The sequence below is a fragment of the Typopeltis vanoorti genome, chromosome 20 (assembly GCF_054136105.1).
Source record: "Typopeltis vanoorti isolate ZY-2024b chromosome 20, IOZ_Tvanoo_1.0, whole genome shotgun sequence".
NCBI classification, from domain to species: Eukaryota; Metazoa; Arthropoda; class Arachnida; order Uropygi; family Thelyphonidae; genus Typopeltis; species Typopeltis vanoorti.
Genome location: NC_143568.1, coordinates 9,370,670 through 9,387,374, shown reverse-complemented (window position 1 = coordinate 9,387,374; position 16,705 = coordinate 9,370,670). Strand labels below are relative to the sequence as shown.

The window sequence follows — 16,705 nt, the reverse complement described above, 5'->3', positions numbered from 1 at the left end:
ATTTAGATCCACAACAAGGACCAAATTTTCCTTTTTCATTTGTCAGTTGCTTTTTCTAAAGCCTCAAAAAATTCCTCCACTTCTACCTTAGTAGAACCTTCTGTGGGACCATAGGCACAAATAAGTCTCATTGTCCAGTTCCCCATTCTCATATTTGCCCACATTGCTCTATCTGAGACTGCCTGCCATTCAAGAAGATTAGCCTCATATTTTGTGTTGAATACTATGGCTACTCCTTCTTTTCCTTGATTGTCATTGCCTGAATATAACATTTTGTATTTATTGCTCAGAAAGATCTCACCAGTTTTTGTCTTTTTTGTTTCAGTCACCCCTATTATGTCGATCTGGTACTTATCTAATTCCTCAGCTAGCTCCATTTATTTGCCATTCAGGCTTCTTATGTTGATAGTACCGATCTTTAACTCTGGTGATGTTGAGTTGGGGTGTATTTTCAGATTTGTTCTAGTAGTTGACTTTTTGCTGTTCACCCTGGTTCCCTGGCGAAAGCAATGGGGGCCTTGTTTAACACCAGGCAATGCCCCAGCCAGCATGAAATTTTGTCATGTTGTACCATCATTTTGTATTTTGGTTTAAGCCAATAAGAATACAATTAGGTCAGCTAAATCCCAAACTGCCAGCCCATCCTCGTTCGTTCAGTATCCAGGTAGATACCCAACAGCGTGCACCACAAGAAGGTGAGGATTGAAGATTAGGTCAGAAGCCCTGGTCAGTTCTCCACATTCCTTTAAAGTCTATGTGGAGGTCTCCTCTCAGTTATACAGCTTTGACCCTTAAGCACCCCATGAAATAATTATTTTAACATATTGGCCCGAAAAGGAAATATCTATTTCTGTTTAGAATATCTGCTAATCAATCAATTGAAAATTAAACAAGACATTGCTGATGCATTCTGTACTGCTGCTTGAGGCTATCTAGTGTGACTTCTGAAGAAGTGTTCTCTCTTGTCTTTATCAATAGCACTGAGAGTAACCTTGGCTTTTAGTCTTTTCCTCCCAGAGAATTATTATCTAGTATTTCTTAGTATACTGCAACTAAGCAGCAGTAATACTAACGAATTTTCTTTTTTTTGTGACATACATATAAAAATTTTTATATGGTTTAAAAAACAACAACAACAGCTAATGCCTTTTATTCCTGTATAGGGAGTTGACAAGGCTATTTTAGCCCTATCTAACTTTTGGAGACTGAGGGGACAGTTTAATCTCTGCCAGTAGCCAATCAGAGATAGCTGAAACGTAAAATGAAATAACAGATTTTGAATACTGTCTGTGATATTTATAATTCAGTTCCAGGAGTGAACAGGGAGGGGGGGGGGATTCTGATATTTTCCTGAAATATGAGAAATATGTTGGCAAAATTTGGAGAAAAGAGGTAAAGCCAATAATAACTGTAGGAACCTGCTGGGTTTCTGTTCAGGAAATGGACTAGTCATTAAAATAACCATGTTCCAACTTAAAGTTATGCACAAATTCATACAGAGAAAAGATATAAGAGATAAGAAGAGTCTCACTGACTATGTTATTGCTGATAGTGAAATCTTCATGCTAGTTCGGGTCACAAAAGTAAACAAGACATCTGAATAGCAAATGGTCATGCTGTTTTGAATAGGATAAAAGTGAATATCATAAGATACAGAGAACAAAAGCATGTAGGAAAGTTTTAAAACAAATTAAAGTTGAACAGCTTTTCAGGGATGGGCTGTTTACTTGAATATACAAATATTATTCAAGAAAAAATTAAAGACTTGAATAATAATAATAATAAAATATTGGCAAACTCTGAAGAAAAAAATGCGAGTGAAAAAAATGCCAGTGGGGTGAAGTTGCATGAGATGTTTGTTGTTTAAATGTACTAAAAATGTATTTAATATGTCTAGGCCATAAGTAGAATCAACAAACACATCATCTACAGAGCACAGCCAAGTTGTTAATTTATAAATAGCTGTGCTGGGTACTTGATTTACTAGAAAGAAAATTCTTTAGTAATTTCTTTGGCTCAAAGAAATTACAAAAATGCTCACTCTGTTCCAGTCAAACCCATCTCAGGTATATGAGGCCAAAATTCACAAACTTTCTCTTTCTCCACCACATCTAAAAATGCACTTTACTAGAGAAAAAGAAACCGTCTCCTCATTCTCAGACACACTAGAGACAAAGGATACTAAACCTACCAAATGGTTTAGTATCCTTTTCTGTTTACAGAAAGCTTATACAATCATACCACACCACACCAGGGGCGCACCGGCCATATGTGCGATGCACACAGGCACCAGGATAGTAAAGGCGCCAAAGAGGAGGAAATACTTTAAAAAAAAAAAAAACGTTTTTTTAAAGTGATTTTTTTATTGGGGGGGGGGGATAGGGGTGCCAACTAAAGTGTCAAACCATTTATAACAATCTTTGAGTCACTTGACTTACAGTATATTGTTGTACTTGGAATTTTTTTTTTTTTTTTAAATAACAGAAGCTGTTTTTGCTTTGCAATTTATTTTGTTGATTAGAAAAGATAAAACAAATATCCCACATGTGTTGATAATAAAAATAAATAATTTACCTATTATGAAATGTGACAAGAGATCAGTCTATGGCAGAGATCGGCAAAGTGGCCGATATCGACCCCTGGGGGTCGATAAATGTCCAGGGGTCAAAAGGGGTCAATAAACACCTAAAATGATGTAATGATGCAATGGCTACTATTCATCAAACACATCCTTCTCATTAACTATTCTAAGTAAATCAATAACATGTATGTAAATATTTTATGTTCTTTATAAATTTCTTAAGTACTTTCTTTAAATTTCTTAAAATATTTCTTATCGAGAAGCAGTAATGAAGTAAAAGGGTGAAAGAATTATTATTTTTAAATTGAGAAATTTATTATTGAAAACACTGCTCATTTATTTAACATGATGGGGTATCTATGATTCCATGAAGGATCAATGGTCTAAAAAGTTTGCAAACCCATGGTCTATGGTAAATATAGCTAGATGATAAATTTACCATTTTTATTTTTTTGGATCAGTACAATGAAATATAATTTCTTTCATTTTATTGACAATATTCCAGAAGTTATTGTCATGCTATTTTCAAATGCTTGCATTAAAAATCATGTTAATATTTACAAATAACATTTATTGAAATAAACATGATTTGAATATTTTTTTTCTTCTTTCATTACAAAATTCCATCAACTGTCATCATGCTTACAATTCTAGATAAGAGCTGTATCGACTTTTGTTTAAAGAAAAAAAAAAGAGTATATATTCAGTAATATATCAACAGAACCTAAGTCTCTTTCACCTTTACCTTAAAATTGCAAGAGATGATATCATCATCATCATCAAATTCCTGATATATATATACCCTCTAGGGATGTACAGGATATGATAGTATTACATGAAAAATGTACATCATTACTAACTCCCTATCTACAATTTTCCTCCAAATCAGTCTGTTACCTGTCAAGACTCCAACATTATCAGATCTTATATTTCTGTTGTCTAAGGCACTTTGTACTGTATCAATCCACCCATATCTTGGACTGGGTCTTTTGGCAGAGAACACTTGTTTTGCTAATCTTTCCTCTCCCATTCTGTTTAAGTGACCAAACCACCTGAGATTAGCTCTGCTAACACATTCCCAGATGCTGACAGTGGCAAGTTCTTTCCTAATATCCTAGTTTTTAAATGATATTGCCATTGATGCCAACTGTACATGCTCCTAATCTTCCTCAGGACTCTCATATCTGCAGTCTCTAGTCTTTGGTCAAGAATTTTACTTCTAACTCAGCTCTCAGATCCATAAGTTAAAACTGGCTTGAATACTGTCTTGTATACAGTTAATTTAGTGTTTTGGCTAATTTCTCTCTTATTCCATATAAATTTATTCAGTTGACTGCCTACTATACCAGCTTTGTTGATTCTGTTGTCTAATTCTATACTTAATTTACCATCTTCACTAAAAATCGTGCCTAAGTAGCTGAAATGTTGTACTTGTTCTATAGGTTCTCCATTCACAATGCAGTTGATATTTTCAATGTTTCTGCCTATTTTCATTGTCTTTGTATTTTTAATGCTGACTGTCATACTATATCTACTACAACAATTATTCAATTTAGTCAGGAAATCTTGCAGACTTGTAGCGGATTTATTTAGAAGTATAACATCATCCGCATAAAGCAAAGAGCTGAGATTAAAATCTCCAATTTTGATATCAGGTTTAATACCCACTCTCCTTCATAAAGAGATGATATATATATATATATATATATATATATATATATATATTTAAAAAGAATTGAATGACATAAACTGAGAGCAAAGGAAAAAGGTTTAATAGTATCACACGACTAGTTTCGGCTTTTTACAGCCTTCTTCAGGTGTTTTCATAAAAGAAAAAACATTAAACATTAAAGATAAAAACTGCGAACAGCACAGGAAAGTCATCATACATATTTACCGTGAAAACGTTGTAGTTAAAGTATTCAAAGCTGTTCCTTTGTTGGTCACATTGTTGGGTGAGTGCATGCGCCTAGCATCTCGTGAGCGCCAGTATTTAATCACAGCAGCATGACAGTCTGGGAGGTTGTAGCTTAAATTATTATTTAAATGTACAGGGTTGAGGATGATTTCTTTAGATTCTACAATTTTTCTCTCCAATTCGTCATGGCAACAGAAAATGTTGTTAGATCTATCCCAAAGGATTGTATAACTATGGTTTTCATCATCAGAATCAGCCGAAAAAAGGATATGGCTGGATAAAGCACTGGCACATGTTCTCTTGTAAGCAATGTCCCTCCTGTGCTCCTCCATACGCAATTCAATAGACTTATCCATCTGGCCAAAGTAAGGAATGTCGCAGTCACACCATATCTTGTACACATCGGGATATTTTAGATTGTGATGGCTAGGCTTTGGATGGCTCACTAGAGGGCGGATCTTAGGAAGTGGAGTGAATAAAGTTCTGATGTTATATTTTTTGAGAGACTGAGCTTATGTATGGTATAGATATATTGCCTTTCACATTATTCATTTCTTCAGTATGGCGACTAGGAGGATTAAAAAGGTATTTTTTTAGTAATTTTTTTGAGAATAACCATTCAGTCTGAAAGTAGATCTAAGAAAATTGATTTCTTTATGAAGTTCATCTGGGTTGTGAAGAAGAGAGCGAGCTCTATGTCCCAAAGTAGAAATAAATCCAAGTTTTTGAGTAGGGAAATGATGGGACTGACTATAGAGATATCTATTGGTATGTGTAGATTTTCTATACATTGAAATTTTAAGTTTTTCAGAAGAATGGGTCAGTTTCACATCCAGGAAAGGCAGGGAACCATTAGTTTCAAACTCAGCCGTGAATTGGATATTTGGGTGTTGACTATTGAGATGTTCAAGGAAATCCAGGAGAGATTCATGTCCATAACTCCAAATGAGGAAAATGTTGTCCACATATCGTTTCCAAATTCTAGGTGCTAAAGAATAGGAAGAGATAGCTTTAACTTCAAAATCTTCCAGATAAATGTTGGCAAGTACAGGAGATAAAGGATTACCTATTACTAGACCATGATTTTGCTTGTAGATGGTGTCCTGAAATCTAAAGTATCCAGGCTTGATGCAATGAGTAAGTAGGGCTAACATTTTTTTGGATAACTTATCTTTGAGGAGTGTCAGGACTTCGTCTGCAGGAACATTTGTGAACAAGAATACTATGTCAAAGCTAGCCATGATTTCATTTTCTTGAACAGTAATATCCTTAATGTATGATACAAAATCTGCAGAGTTATTAATAAAAGACGAAGACTTGCCAGAAAAACATTTGAGGTATTTTGCGAGATATTTTGAAAGGTTGTATGTTGGTGAATCAATGCCTTTAACAATGAGACGAAGTGGGGTATTTTCCTTGTGGATCTTGGGAACTCCATATATGTGTGGCATAAGCGAATGGAGAGAGCGAAGAGAAAGGTAAATGTTTCTAAACAGGGAGATATCTATATAGATATCTATTTCCGTTGCCATGACAAATTGGAGAGAAAAATTGTAGAATCTAGAGAAATCATCCTCAACCCTGTACATTTAAATAATAATTTAAGCTACAACCTCCCAGACTGTCATGCTGCTGTGATCAAATACTGGTGCTCACGAGATGCTATACACACGCACTCACCCAACAATGTAGCCAACGAAGGAACAGCTTTGAATATGTTAGCTACAACATTTTCACGTTAAATATGTATGATGACTTTCCTGTGCTGTTCGCAGTTTTTATTTTCAATGTTTAATGTTTTTTCTTTTCAAAACTAGTTGTGTGATACTGTGATACATTAAACCTTCTTTGTTTGCTCTCGGTTTATGTCATTCAATTCTTTTAAAAAATATGTTTAACAACCGAGTAAATCAACCTCAATGAATATATATATATATATATACACCGTATTTGTTGGTGTATAAGATGCACTTTTTTATTTGAAAATAGGTCTGAAAAAAAGGATGCGTCTTATACGCCGATACTCAGTTTTTTATTACTTTCCTTTCTGGAAAATTTTCTCCGTTCCAAGTTATGCGATTTCTTTCTTGCTTCCTTGCGGTGTGTGAGAGTATTCCAGTTACGTAAAATTCAGTGGATGTGCATGCACTGTCATCGACGATCGCAGCCGTGTTCCTGTTAGTTTAAAATCTCCAATTGTTGTGAACGGTGATAAATTTCCTGTTAAATTTTCTCTGAATTTCTTGGCAAATTATGGCTGAAAAACATCGGCATTGCTACAATATTGCATACAAGCCTACGGTGTGATTCCGTATGCTAAAGAACATGGAAAAACAGGCTGCAGAGAGGCATTTCAGGCCACCCCAACTGAGAAAATGATAAGAACTTGGCGGAATCAGGAAGAGGATCTTAAAAAGTTTTTTTCTTAAAAAATGTGTACAAAACAGAGGGGTGCGTCTTATAGGCCAGTGCATCTTATGCGCCGGCAAATACAGTATATATATATATAGTTTTTTTTTTTTTTTTTTTTTTTTTTTGGAGGGGGGGGTTCAAGATGCAGTGAAAATGTCTGAAACATATCCCATACAGAAATTCAAAATGTATGCTCAATTGCATTGTCCTTTCTACTCTCTCTTCCACCAAGGAATGGAATTATAAATAACTACTTTTTGTCTAATGCTGTACTGGTTTGAAAGTTTTCACAGGATTGGTTGGCTGTTTGATTTGAATTTACAGGCAAAGCAACTCAAGTTGCCAGTGTATTATGTCTGTTGACTGTGTGTTCTGCAGGATGAAAAGCATGTATTCCAGAGAGGGAAATTCTTTACAACCTCTGTATGAGACTGGCTAACTCATCTTCAGTTGTTTTACAGGAAAATGATTGCAAATGATTATAGTTTTGATAAACAAAAAATAATATTATTGAGTCTGCTGAAGTAGATGCTTTAAAATAAAAAAAACTGGACTTTTTTTTTGCAATTAGTCTATTCTATTACCTACTTTTCCATCAATTGTTCAGCTATTTGGTGAAGTTATTCTAAGCTTCCCAAATATACATATTTCATGCTATATTTTCACTATACAAAAATCATTTGTATTTATGCTGAAAAAAAAAGAAAGGAATATTTAGTTTTGAGTGCTATTGATTTTTTTCCCTCCTCCTTTTAAAATGAGTCCTGAATGGACTTATTTTAAAAAATTACAACAGACTACTACTGCTGTTGCTGGTAGCCTTTGAAATAAGTAATATCTTAAAAATACTGGCTATAATCCTCTCTGCCTCAGCAACAATCTAAAAGCTGAGATCACTCACCACTTTTGAGAAAGAAAAGAAAAACACATCCCAGAAGCTTGAAGCAGTAGTGCAGCCTACATCGGAAATTTCTTGTTGCATTTCATCTGTTTAATTGTTAGGGAAAATTCTAATCCGAAAGCGTAATTCTGCCTAATCACTCCTGAGATCACATTTTTTTTTTTTAATTTACAATAATCACAGCTTTGCTTTTAACTATTGAAAAATCAAAATTAGTCTTAAATATACTGCTTTTCAAATGTGTAATATTTTATTCTTTGTACTGCAGGAAAATATTGAATAATAATAATAATAATGATTTATTCTAACTGCTCAAGAACAGGTGTTACAAATTAATGGAATCAAAGCAAAAATTTTGAACATATAATAACAGCCAATGCAGATTATGCAATCAGAAAGATGAGAATGTAGAACTAATCAGTGCCTGCAGCAAGATAGCCCAAACTGATTATAAATACCAAAATCAAGTGACCAAAATAATTCATTGTCATATATGCAAAAATATGGTTTTCTTACTTCTGATAACTGGCAGCAGCATAAAGTAGTAAAAACAGCAAAAATTTTCTGGGACTTTAGAATACAAACTGATTGACATTTGGAACACAATAAACTTGACATTGCAATTACTGAACATTGACAGGTTTGGATTATTGCCATTGCTGTACCCAGTGATCACAACATTAACAACAAAGAACTGGAAAAAATTACAAAATATCAAGATCTGACAATCGAAGTTGGTTGGCTGTGACATAAACACACCAATGTCATCCCAATAGTTATCGGTGCATTTGGTGCAATTTCAAAAAAAGCTATTCAACTATTAAGCATCAATGCATTAAACATATATGATATCGCTGCTACCTAACAGACTTTTCTTAGATTATTGGGTAGAATCTGAATTACTCTGAATTGTCTCAATGATATCTTGTTTTGACTGTGTATCAATTATGTGAATCAAGTAGTAATAACTTACATACAGATCTTTGTTATATTCCCATGATTTCTCAAATATCTGTGTAAAGTGAAAATCTCATCCTGACAGCCTCTATTTGTTTGGCCTGAATTCAGCTTGCTCTTCACCAAGCTTCTCTTCCACAATCCTTCTGAACCGTTTCTCAATTATATTTGCATATATCTTACCAGGAATACTCAGTAGAGAAATAGAGGTAACCCTCATATAACACGGATGTTAGGTTTCACCGAAATGCCACATTATATAGATCGCGTTATGCGAGTCTCAGATCACATAGAAAAGGTAGGGTTATGTTCCGAAATATTTTTTTTTTAAATTATATAAACAACAATGACATATCCAACAAAAAAAAATATTTTTATTTAATTCAGGTAATTCATGTAAGTAAGAAAACATATAAACTATAAAACAAACACATAGTATAAAAGTATAAAAATTACAAATTGTACTTAAACTTCATTGCACATAATGCATAAACGTTTTAGGCAAAATAAAATAGTGCATATTTTAATCTTTCATAGCATGAGGATTTGAGGATTGGTTAATAAACACTGGTTTTGTCATGTAATCACCTGATGCATTACTACAAAACAGTAGAGTAATTCTATCTTTGGAAACTTTGAATCCAGGAGCTGATCTTTCATTTTTTGAAATATAGGAAAAGTGCGTTTTTGCACCGTTTTTCCAATATAACTCAGATTCATCAGCATTGAACACTTGGTCTGCACTATAAATGTTTATAAACTTTGAGAGTTTTTTGTTTAATAAGATTTCCAACCATAGGAATTTTCTTTTGAGGTGCAATCTTCTGTCGAAATCATTAGAGATTTCTCCATTTTTCCATTAGAATATCGCATACACGAGCAACGCGCTTTGCACTTATTGTTGACCCAGCAATAAACACTTTCTCGGATTTTATGTTCATTTTGTTTGATTGTTTGAATTGTTGATTCATTTAAATTCAAAGTCCCTGCATAAACTCCTGGTTTTTCTCCATTTTTCAACCGATCCAAGATTTTGAATATTTTTCTTCGAGAGAAATTAATTTTGTTTTCAATGTTGGTTTCCCCCTTTCGTTGCAGTTTGTGGCAATTATTATAAAAATAATTTTTTACACAAAAAAGACAACATTACATATTGTATGTAACTCACCAGAAAATAAAGTGCTCAGCTTGAGATGAACATACTTATGATTTTTAATGCACTTTCCTGGCAGAAACGAGGACAATTTTCAACAATAAACAGTAAACAATTGAAGCGCATGTGTGCTAAAGGGTATTTCCCCTAATATAAATTCACTACTTATAATTACATGCGGGATACAGACAGACATAAATTTAACGAAGATAAAATTTGATTTTTAAGTCACGCGGTGAAAAACATATATTAAAAGATAAAGGATTACTACAATTTGTAGACTGTGTTTTTATTGGAACCGTGTTGTATAACCGCGTTCAACAAGGGTTACTACAATTTTAGACCGCATTGTTTAAGTACCGCGTTATACGAGGGTTACTGTGCTTCTGTAATTCTCACAATCAGTTTTATTTCCATTTTTATATATGGGTACTATGGGAGCTCTACTCCAATCATCTGAAATTTGTCCCTCAGTCCAGGCCTTCTGAACAATGCAGTTGCAGTGCAGCTACTGTAAGACTTTTATACTTCCATACTTGAGCATTTCTGGTTGAAAATCAACTACTCCTGCAGCCATTCCATATTTCAGGCTTTTGATGGCTTTTTCTACTTCAAGTATGGATATGTATTCCTGCCTGCATGCCTGGTGAGTGTCTTTTACCACTGTGCTGTCATTAATGCTTGTTTCGTTTAGCAGTTTTTCAAAGTAATTACTCCATACTTCAAGGATATCGTTTTCTCCGGTTTTCATGTCACCTTTATCATCTCTAACTCCTTTTACAGTACTCTTTCGTCCATTTCTAAACTTCTTCCACAATCCCCAAAATAATTTCCCACTTCTTGATAATTATTTTCTATGTTCTTGCTAAAGTCCTCCCATGACTTTTGTTTAGCTAGTTTTACACAGTGTTTAGCTTTCTTACATTTGTCTCTGTATTCTCTAAGAGCACAAGCTGACTTATTTGCCTATTTGCCAGGAACTTTTGATATGCTTTCTTCTTTTCTTTCACTGCTTCTTTAACTTCCTGTGTCCACCATGGAGTTCTGATTTTTCTATCCTTGAATACAACCTCACCACATCCCTCTCTGGCTGAATCAATCAGTGTTTTCTTCAGGGCTTGTCCCTGAATCTGAAAGGTTTCGTTCCTGTTCTCAAACTCTTTCATTTTTTTCTTCAATCATGCTTGTGTATTTTAGTCTCAAGTTCATATCTGAGAGCTGCTCAACTTTTATTTGCTTTAAAACTTTCTTACATGTTCTTCTTTTCAATATGAAATGCAATTTTATTCTGCTCAAGAGTAAATGGTGATCACTTCCAATTTCAAATCCTCTGTACACTCTGGTGTCCTGCACCATAGAGAAAATATCACTATCAACAATAACACAGTCAATGAGACTTTTCTTATTCCTTGCCTCTTCTTTGAAGGTTTAGTGGATAAGAAATTGAAGTTCAATGGTCATTTGCGAAGATTGGAAATTCTCTTCATGTGAATTTGTGCACATTTTTATGTTGGAACACTGTGTTATTAATAACCAGTCCATGTCCTGAGCAGAAATCCAACAGGTATTTGCCATTATTATTAGCTTTGCTCTTTTCTCCAAATTTTCCCAAAATATTTTTGTATGTCTGATAATAATTTCCTACTCTGTGATTTAGATCCCCAACAAGGAGATCTAAATAGTTTTGAAATAATTTTCAAAAGACTCCATTAAAAAGACTTAATTTTGAACAAACAATGAATTTCTTGAAAACAGTTAATTCGTAAAATGACTGTTTCATGAAAGGAATTATCTTAAATAAAGTTCTTAAAAAAATGCATGGTCATCTGCAGTTATGTAAAATTAAAAAAAAAAAATATAGCATTTGACTTTCAAATACAACAATTTGTGCTGTAAATGAATATTGTATACATTTAGTCTAATATCTCTATTTAAAATTACAGCCATGTTCCTTACTTTATATGCATCATGGCTGTAATTTTAAATGAACGATGCATTTCTTGCTTTCAATAGTGTTTTTTTCAATAGACTCAGCTATGAATATGAGTTAATCCAGTTAAGTGTTCTCCTAAGTGTGAAGGATTATCACACTTCTTAATGGAGAAAATTGATAGCTAGCAATCTTATCCATGTCATATACTTCAAATCCATTTTGTGGTGGTTGTATAATCAGGTGGATGATAGGGAGGTTAATGCAGTATAGGAATTTATCATATCCTCTCTAATTTTCTTCTCTATGAGTCATTCTTATTCTTGAACAATAATTCTCTTTTTCTTGGTTTTTCAGTATTTCTAGTAATTTTTTTTCAGTATTCTTGTCAAATTATTTTTTGAATATTAATTAATGACTGTCTCCATTTGGTTCCAGAGTATGTGGAGATATATTTCTACATAACAGATTTTAGTTTTTTGCTAAGATCAGTTTTGATTTTTATTAATATTATTCAGACATGAATAATATAAAATACTGTAATACTGTTATTACAGCAATATTATTCAAACACTTCAAATAATGAGTGGATCAAATGATAGATATCCAGTTACCTGTTCTAGAGATCAAAATGGAATTTTTTCAAACTATTTCAAATCATCAATAAACAGGTTAGTAGGTAATGAAATTCATCTATCACCTAAATAAATTCACAAACAACCATGTTATCAACTTGGCCAACTAAGCCAGTATATGCTACTTGTTTCTAAAATGAAGTAATCAGCACTTTGTATGTAATTTTTTGTTTTGTAGAAGTGATGCAGCTGACCAACCATATCACAGAAATACAATCCTATACATAAACTGTTCTTGTAGGTGTTAGCAGACAGACACAAACATTTGCAGCTGTCAGCTATTTCTCTATCATGCAGTAAACTTTAGAAAATATATATATATTAAAAACAGAACCTTTCAACTTTCTTAATCAAAGCTTTGGATCAGCAGAATCTCTGCTCAAATTATTACATGCAACACCTAAACAGTGAATTTTAAAACATAACAGAACTGATATTTAATGAACTTCTGAGGATCTGTTATAAAAATATTTTTATTATAAATTACACAAGACTATCTTATCTTACCTGGAGTAATGCAGTTTTATCCCATTCTCTTCTATGCCTATGAACACATTTTTGTAAAATACAGTACAGTTGTTGTAGAGCTTCAATTGAATATCCTTCACTGAGAGATACTAAGCAATCCAAATATTTTATGAGCTTTTCTTTATTCACAGTAACCATAAGGGATGTATTCTCTGGAAAGAAAAAGTTAACCTTCTGGAAATTTTCAAAATGAATTAGTATTATTAAGCAAACTGTATATCATGTAACTTTAAATATAGGAAAAACAATGTATAATTAGTTGAGTGATAAATGGTTATAAAAAAATATGCCAGAAAAAATTGGATAAGCAGATCACATGCTCAATACCCAATATGCAGTTAGATGAAGAAAAAAAAAGACTATCATTTAAAAAATATTAAGATTCAAAAGTTACAGAATTTTCTAGTAATCTATGCATGCTTTGCAGAATACTTATTTTGTCTACAATGTTATCTTTACCCCATGACAATGCCACAGTCACTGTTAGGTGACTGAGGCATTGATATTAGAATAAAATTATTAGCTTTTTTTTTTTACTTAGGTATTGTGAAAAACCATCATATTCTTTATATCATGTTGGAGGCTTAGTGGATTTTTTACAACACTCAAAAAGAATTAAAATAGAATTTAATACTTCCTATATTTCGTCCTAGTCACTAGGACATCTACGGTGACACTAAAGTCCTATCTAGGTGGAGCACCCTCTAAGGGCAATAGTAGGTGGCCTGGAATGTAAGGTGGGACCTCTGGTGATGAGTGTTTCCCAAATCTGCGGAAGCTTAATGCAACCGTATTTATTAAGATTTGGTTGGTTTTTGAGAGCTGCTGCTGCTTCTAAGAAAAGTCTCTCTTTCTTGAATTTGCTGTGGTGGAGCATGGTGGTTTTCTTCCATAATACTCTGTGGGTGGTGTCCAGAACATGGTCAGCCAAGCCTGAATGGCCATAGTTGTGTTTACAGATGTAAGACTTGTGTTCCTCCAGGCAGATGGATGCTGATCTGCCTGTCTGTCCAAAGTACGCCAGCTTACAGGAACAGGGTACTTTGTAAACTAAAATGTACAACCAAATGATACTAAAAAAGTACAACCTACACACACACAGCATATAAACCCTACCGCAAACTTGCTACCCTTATCCGTTCTATGAAAGATCAGCTCCCTCCTCTCTCGCTGCCTGGAGTTTACAAAGTACCCTGTTCCTGTAAGCTGGCGTACTTTGGACAGACAGGCAGATCAGCATCCATCTGCCTGGAGGAACACAACTATGGCCATTCAGGCTTGGCTGACCATGTTCTGGACACCACTCACAGAGTATCATGGAAGAAAACCACCATGCTCCACCACAGTAAATTCAAGAGAGACTTTTCTTAGAAGCAGCAGCTCTCAGAAACCAACCAAATCTTAATAAATATGGTTGCATTAAGCATCCGAAGATTTAGGAAACACTCATCACCAGAGGTCCCACCTTACATTCCAGGCCACCTACTACCGCCCTTAGAGGGCACTCCACCTAGATAGGACTTTAGTGTCACCCACGTGGTTGGGCTTAGTATTGCAAGATTTGTGTGTGCATGTTACATTAATTGGTTTTGTAATCCCCGTAGATGTCCTAGTGACTAGGACAAAATATAGGAAGTATTAAATTCTATTTTAATTCTTTTTGAGTGTTGTAAAAAATCCATTAAGCCTCCAACATGATGTCCTCATAGCACTTAAGCCTCTACATACGAATTCTAATCATTCATTGAGAAGATTTAGCACGCAAATCCAAGCAATACGGTAAGTCATAACTACGACTATCTAGGCAACTAAATAGGCTGGCCTTTTTAAAAAGATGTCGGGATACAAGAGTGATACCGAACTGCATTAAAATGAAGATCAATTTCCATTCCAAAAAAGCACTCCATATATATAACCGTGCCAGCCTGGTATTACTACGCAAGCAAATCGTCTCTACTCGTGCCACCCTCTCAGTGACGAACGCCGCCATTGGCTCCTTACATTCAGAGCTCTCCACGGTTCTTAACCCTGAACTTTGGTCGATTCTCTCTGGCATTTCGGAAACCTCTGCACAGAGAGAATTTCAAAAAAATAAAAAATAAACACGTCAAGAAATATAGCAACCTTTTTAAAAATAAACCACAACCACAAATTCAACTGCTGCAGACAGTAGTAAACCTCTCTTCCAAAAGGCTCAATGATGATGCCGTCAACGCCCTTTGCCTCAGCTGTAATTTTGCTGTCGCTCTGAAGGAAGTGCCGGTGCTCGATGTTATGGTTAACATCGAACGGGGGATCGGTCGCTTACCGTCGGAGATAGCCAACAACATCAGACTTGACGTAGCCAACATCCTCGCTCATTCTTCGCCTCCAAAAAGCAACTTATCGTATGCCCAACGCGTGGCTCTCCTGAAACTACGCAAAGAAAAAAGTATCGTCATCACCAGAGCGGATAAGGGTAATGCCACAGTCGGTCTTAATACCAGTGAATGCAATCGTAAAATGAACATTATCCTCCGCGATCGCGCTACCTACATCCCGCTAGAACACGACCCCACAAAAACACAAGTTAAGAAATTAAAAATCTTACTTAAAAAAGTAACTTCCTGGCCCCCTGACATCACGAAAAAACTTAAACCTTTCCGCTCCCAGTCCCCCCCGAATATACGGTTTACCAAAAATCCACAAACCCAATTCCCCACTCAGACCTATAGTAGATGCCACCAATGCACCTTGCTACAGACTGTCTAAACAGCTGGTCAACTATCTGACCCCCCTAACCAGAAGGTCCACTTCCTATATAAAAAACGCGACCCACTTTAAAGCCCTCACAGAAAATTTAACCTTGAATAATGCAGACATATTGGTAAGCTTTGATTTCTCCCTCTTTGTTTACCAATATTCACTTAACTGACACCTTATCTCTCTTAGAAAACGTTTTTCCCTCTGACATCTTAGATCTCTTTTCCTTTGCCATTAATTCTGGGTATTTCTCTTGGAAGAACAAAATCTACAAGCAGATAGAGGGAACTGCCATGGGTTCCCCCCTCTCACCCCCCCCCTGCCAATTTCTATATGGAAGATTTCGAAAAACGAGCCATAGACTCAGCCCCACTCAAACCTTCTATCTAGCTAAGATATGTAGATGATGTGTTCTCTATTTGGCCTCATGGCCCAGACATGTTAGACTCCTTCCTTGGTCATCTTATTAGCCTACATCCAAGAATCCAGTTTACTATGGAAAAGGAAAAGAACAACTATTTACCCTTCCTAGACACCTTAGTCATACGGCTGCCTAATAATACACTTGCCTTCACTGTATACAGAAAACCCACACACACACAGGCAGATACATTCACAAACTCTCCCACCACCACCCCTCACAACAATATGGCATCATCAAAACTCTTACTAAGAGAGAGCCCACAATCTTTGTTCCAGTGGAACCACCCTAACTACTGAGCTTAACCACATACACAACACTTTCCTCTCCAATGGCTACAGCAAACACAGTATCAAAAAAATAATCAGTTCCTCCCCCATTCCCTGTCCTTCTCGTCAATAAGATTTTAAAAATGCCATCACCATACCCTACATCCGTGGCACATCTGAAAAAATAACCAAGATACTAAAAAAGTACAACCTACACACAGCATATAAGCCCTACCGCAAACTTGCTACCCTTATCCG

The 16,705-nt window shown here is 35.0% G+C and overlaps 1 protein-coding gene across 1 annotated transcript in view; it reads right to left on the bottom strand.

Moving 5' to 3' along the window:
• LOC150095219 (ATPase family AAA domain-containing protein 2-like) overlaps nucleotides 1-16,705 on the bottom strand; it is a 538,448-nt gene that overhangs the window by 18,014 nt on the left and 503,729 nt on the right. Inside the window, exon 24 of the mRNA XM_090410622.1 lies at nucleotides 12,995-13,167. Coding sequence (XP_090266748.1) covers nucleotides 12,995-13,167 — 173 coding nt within the window. The remainder of the gene's footprint in view (nucleotides 1-12,994; nucleotides 13,168-16,705) is intronic.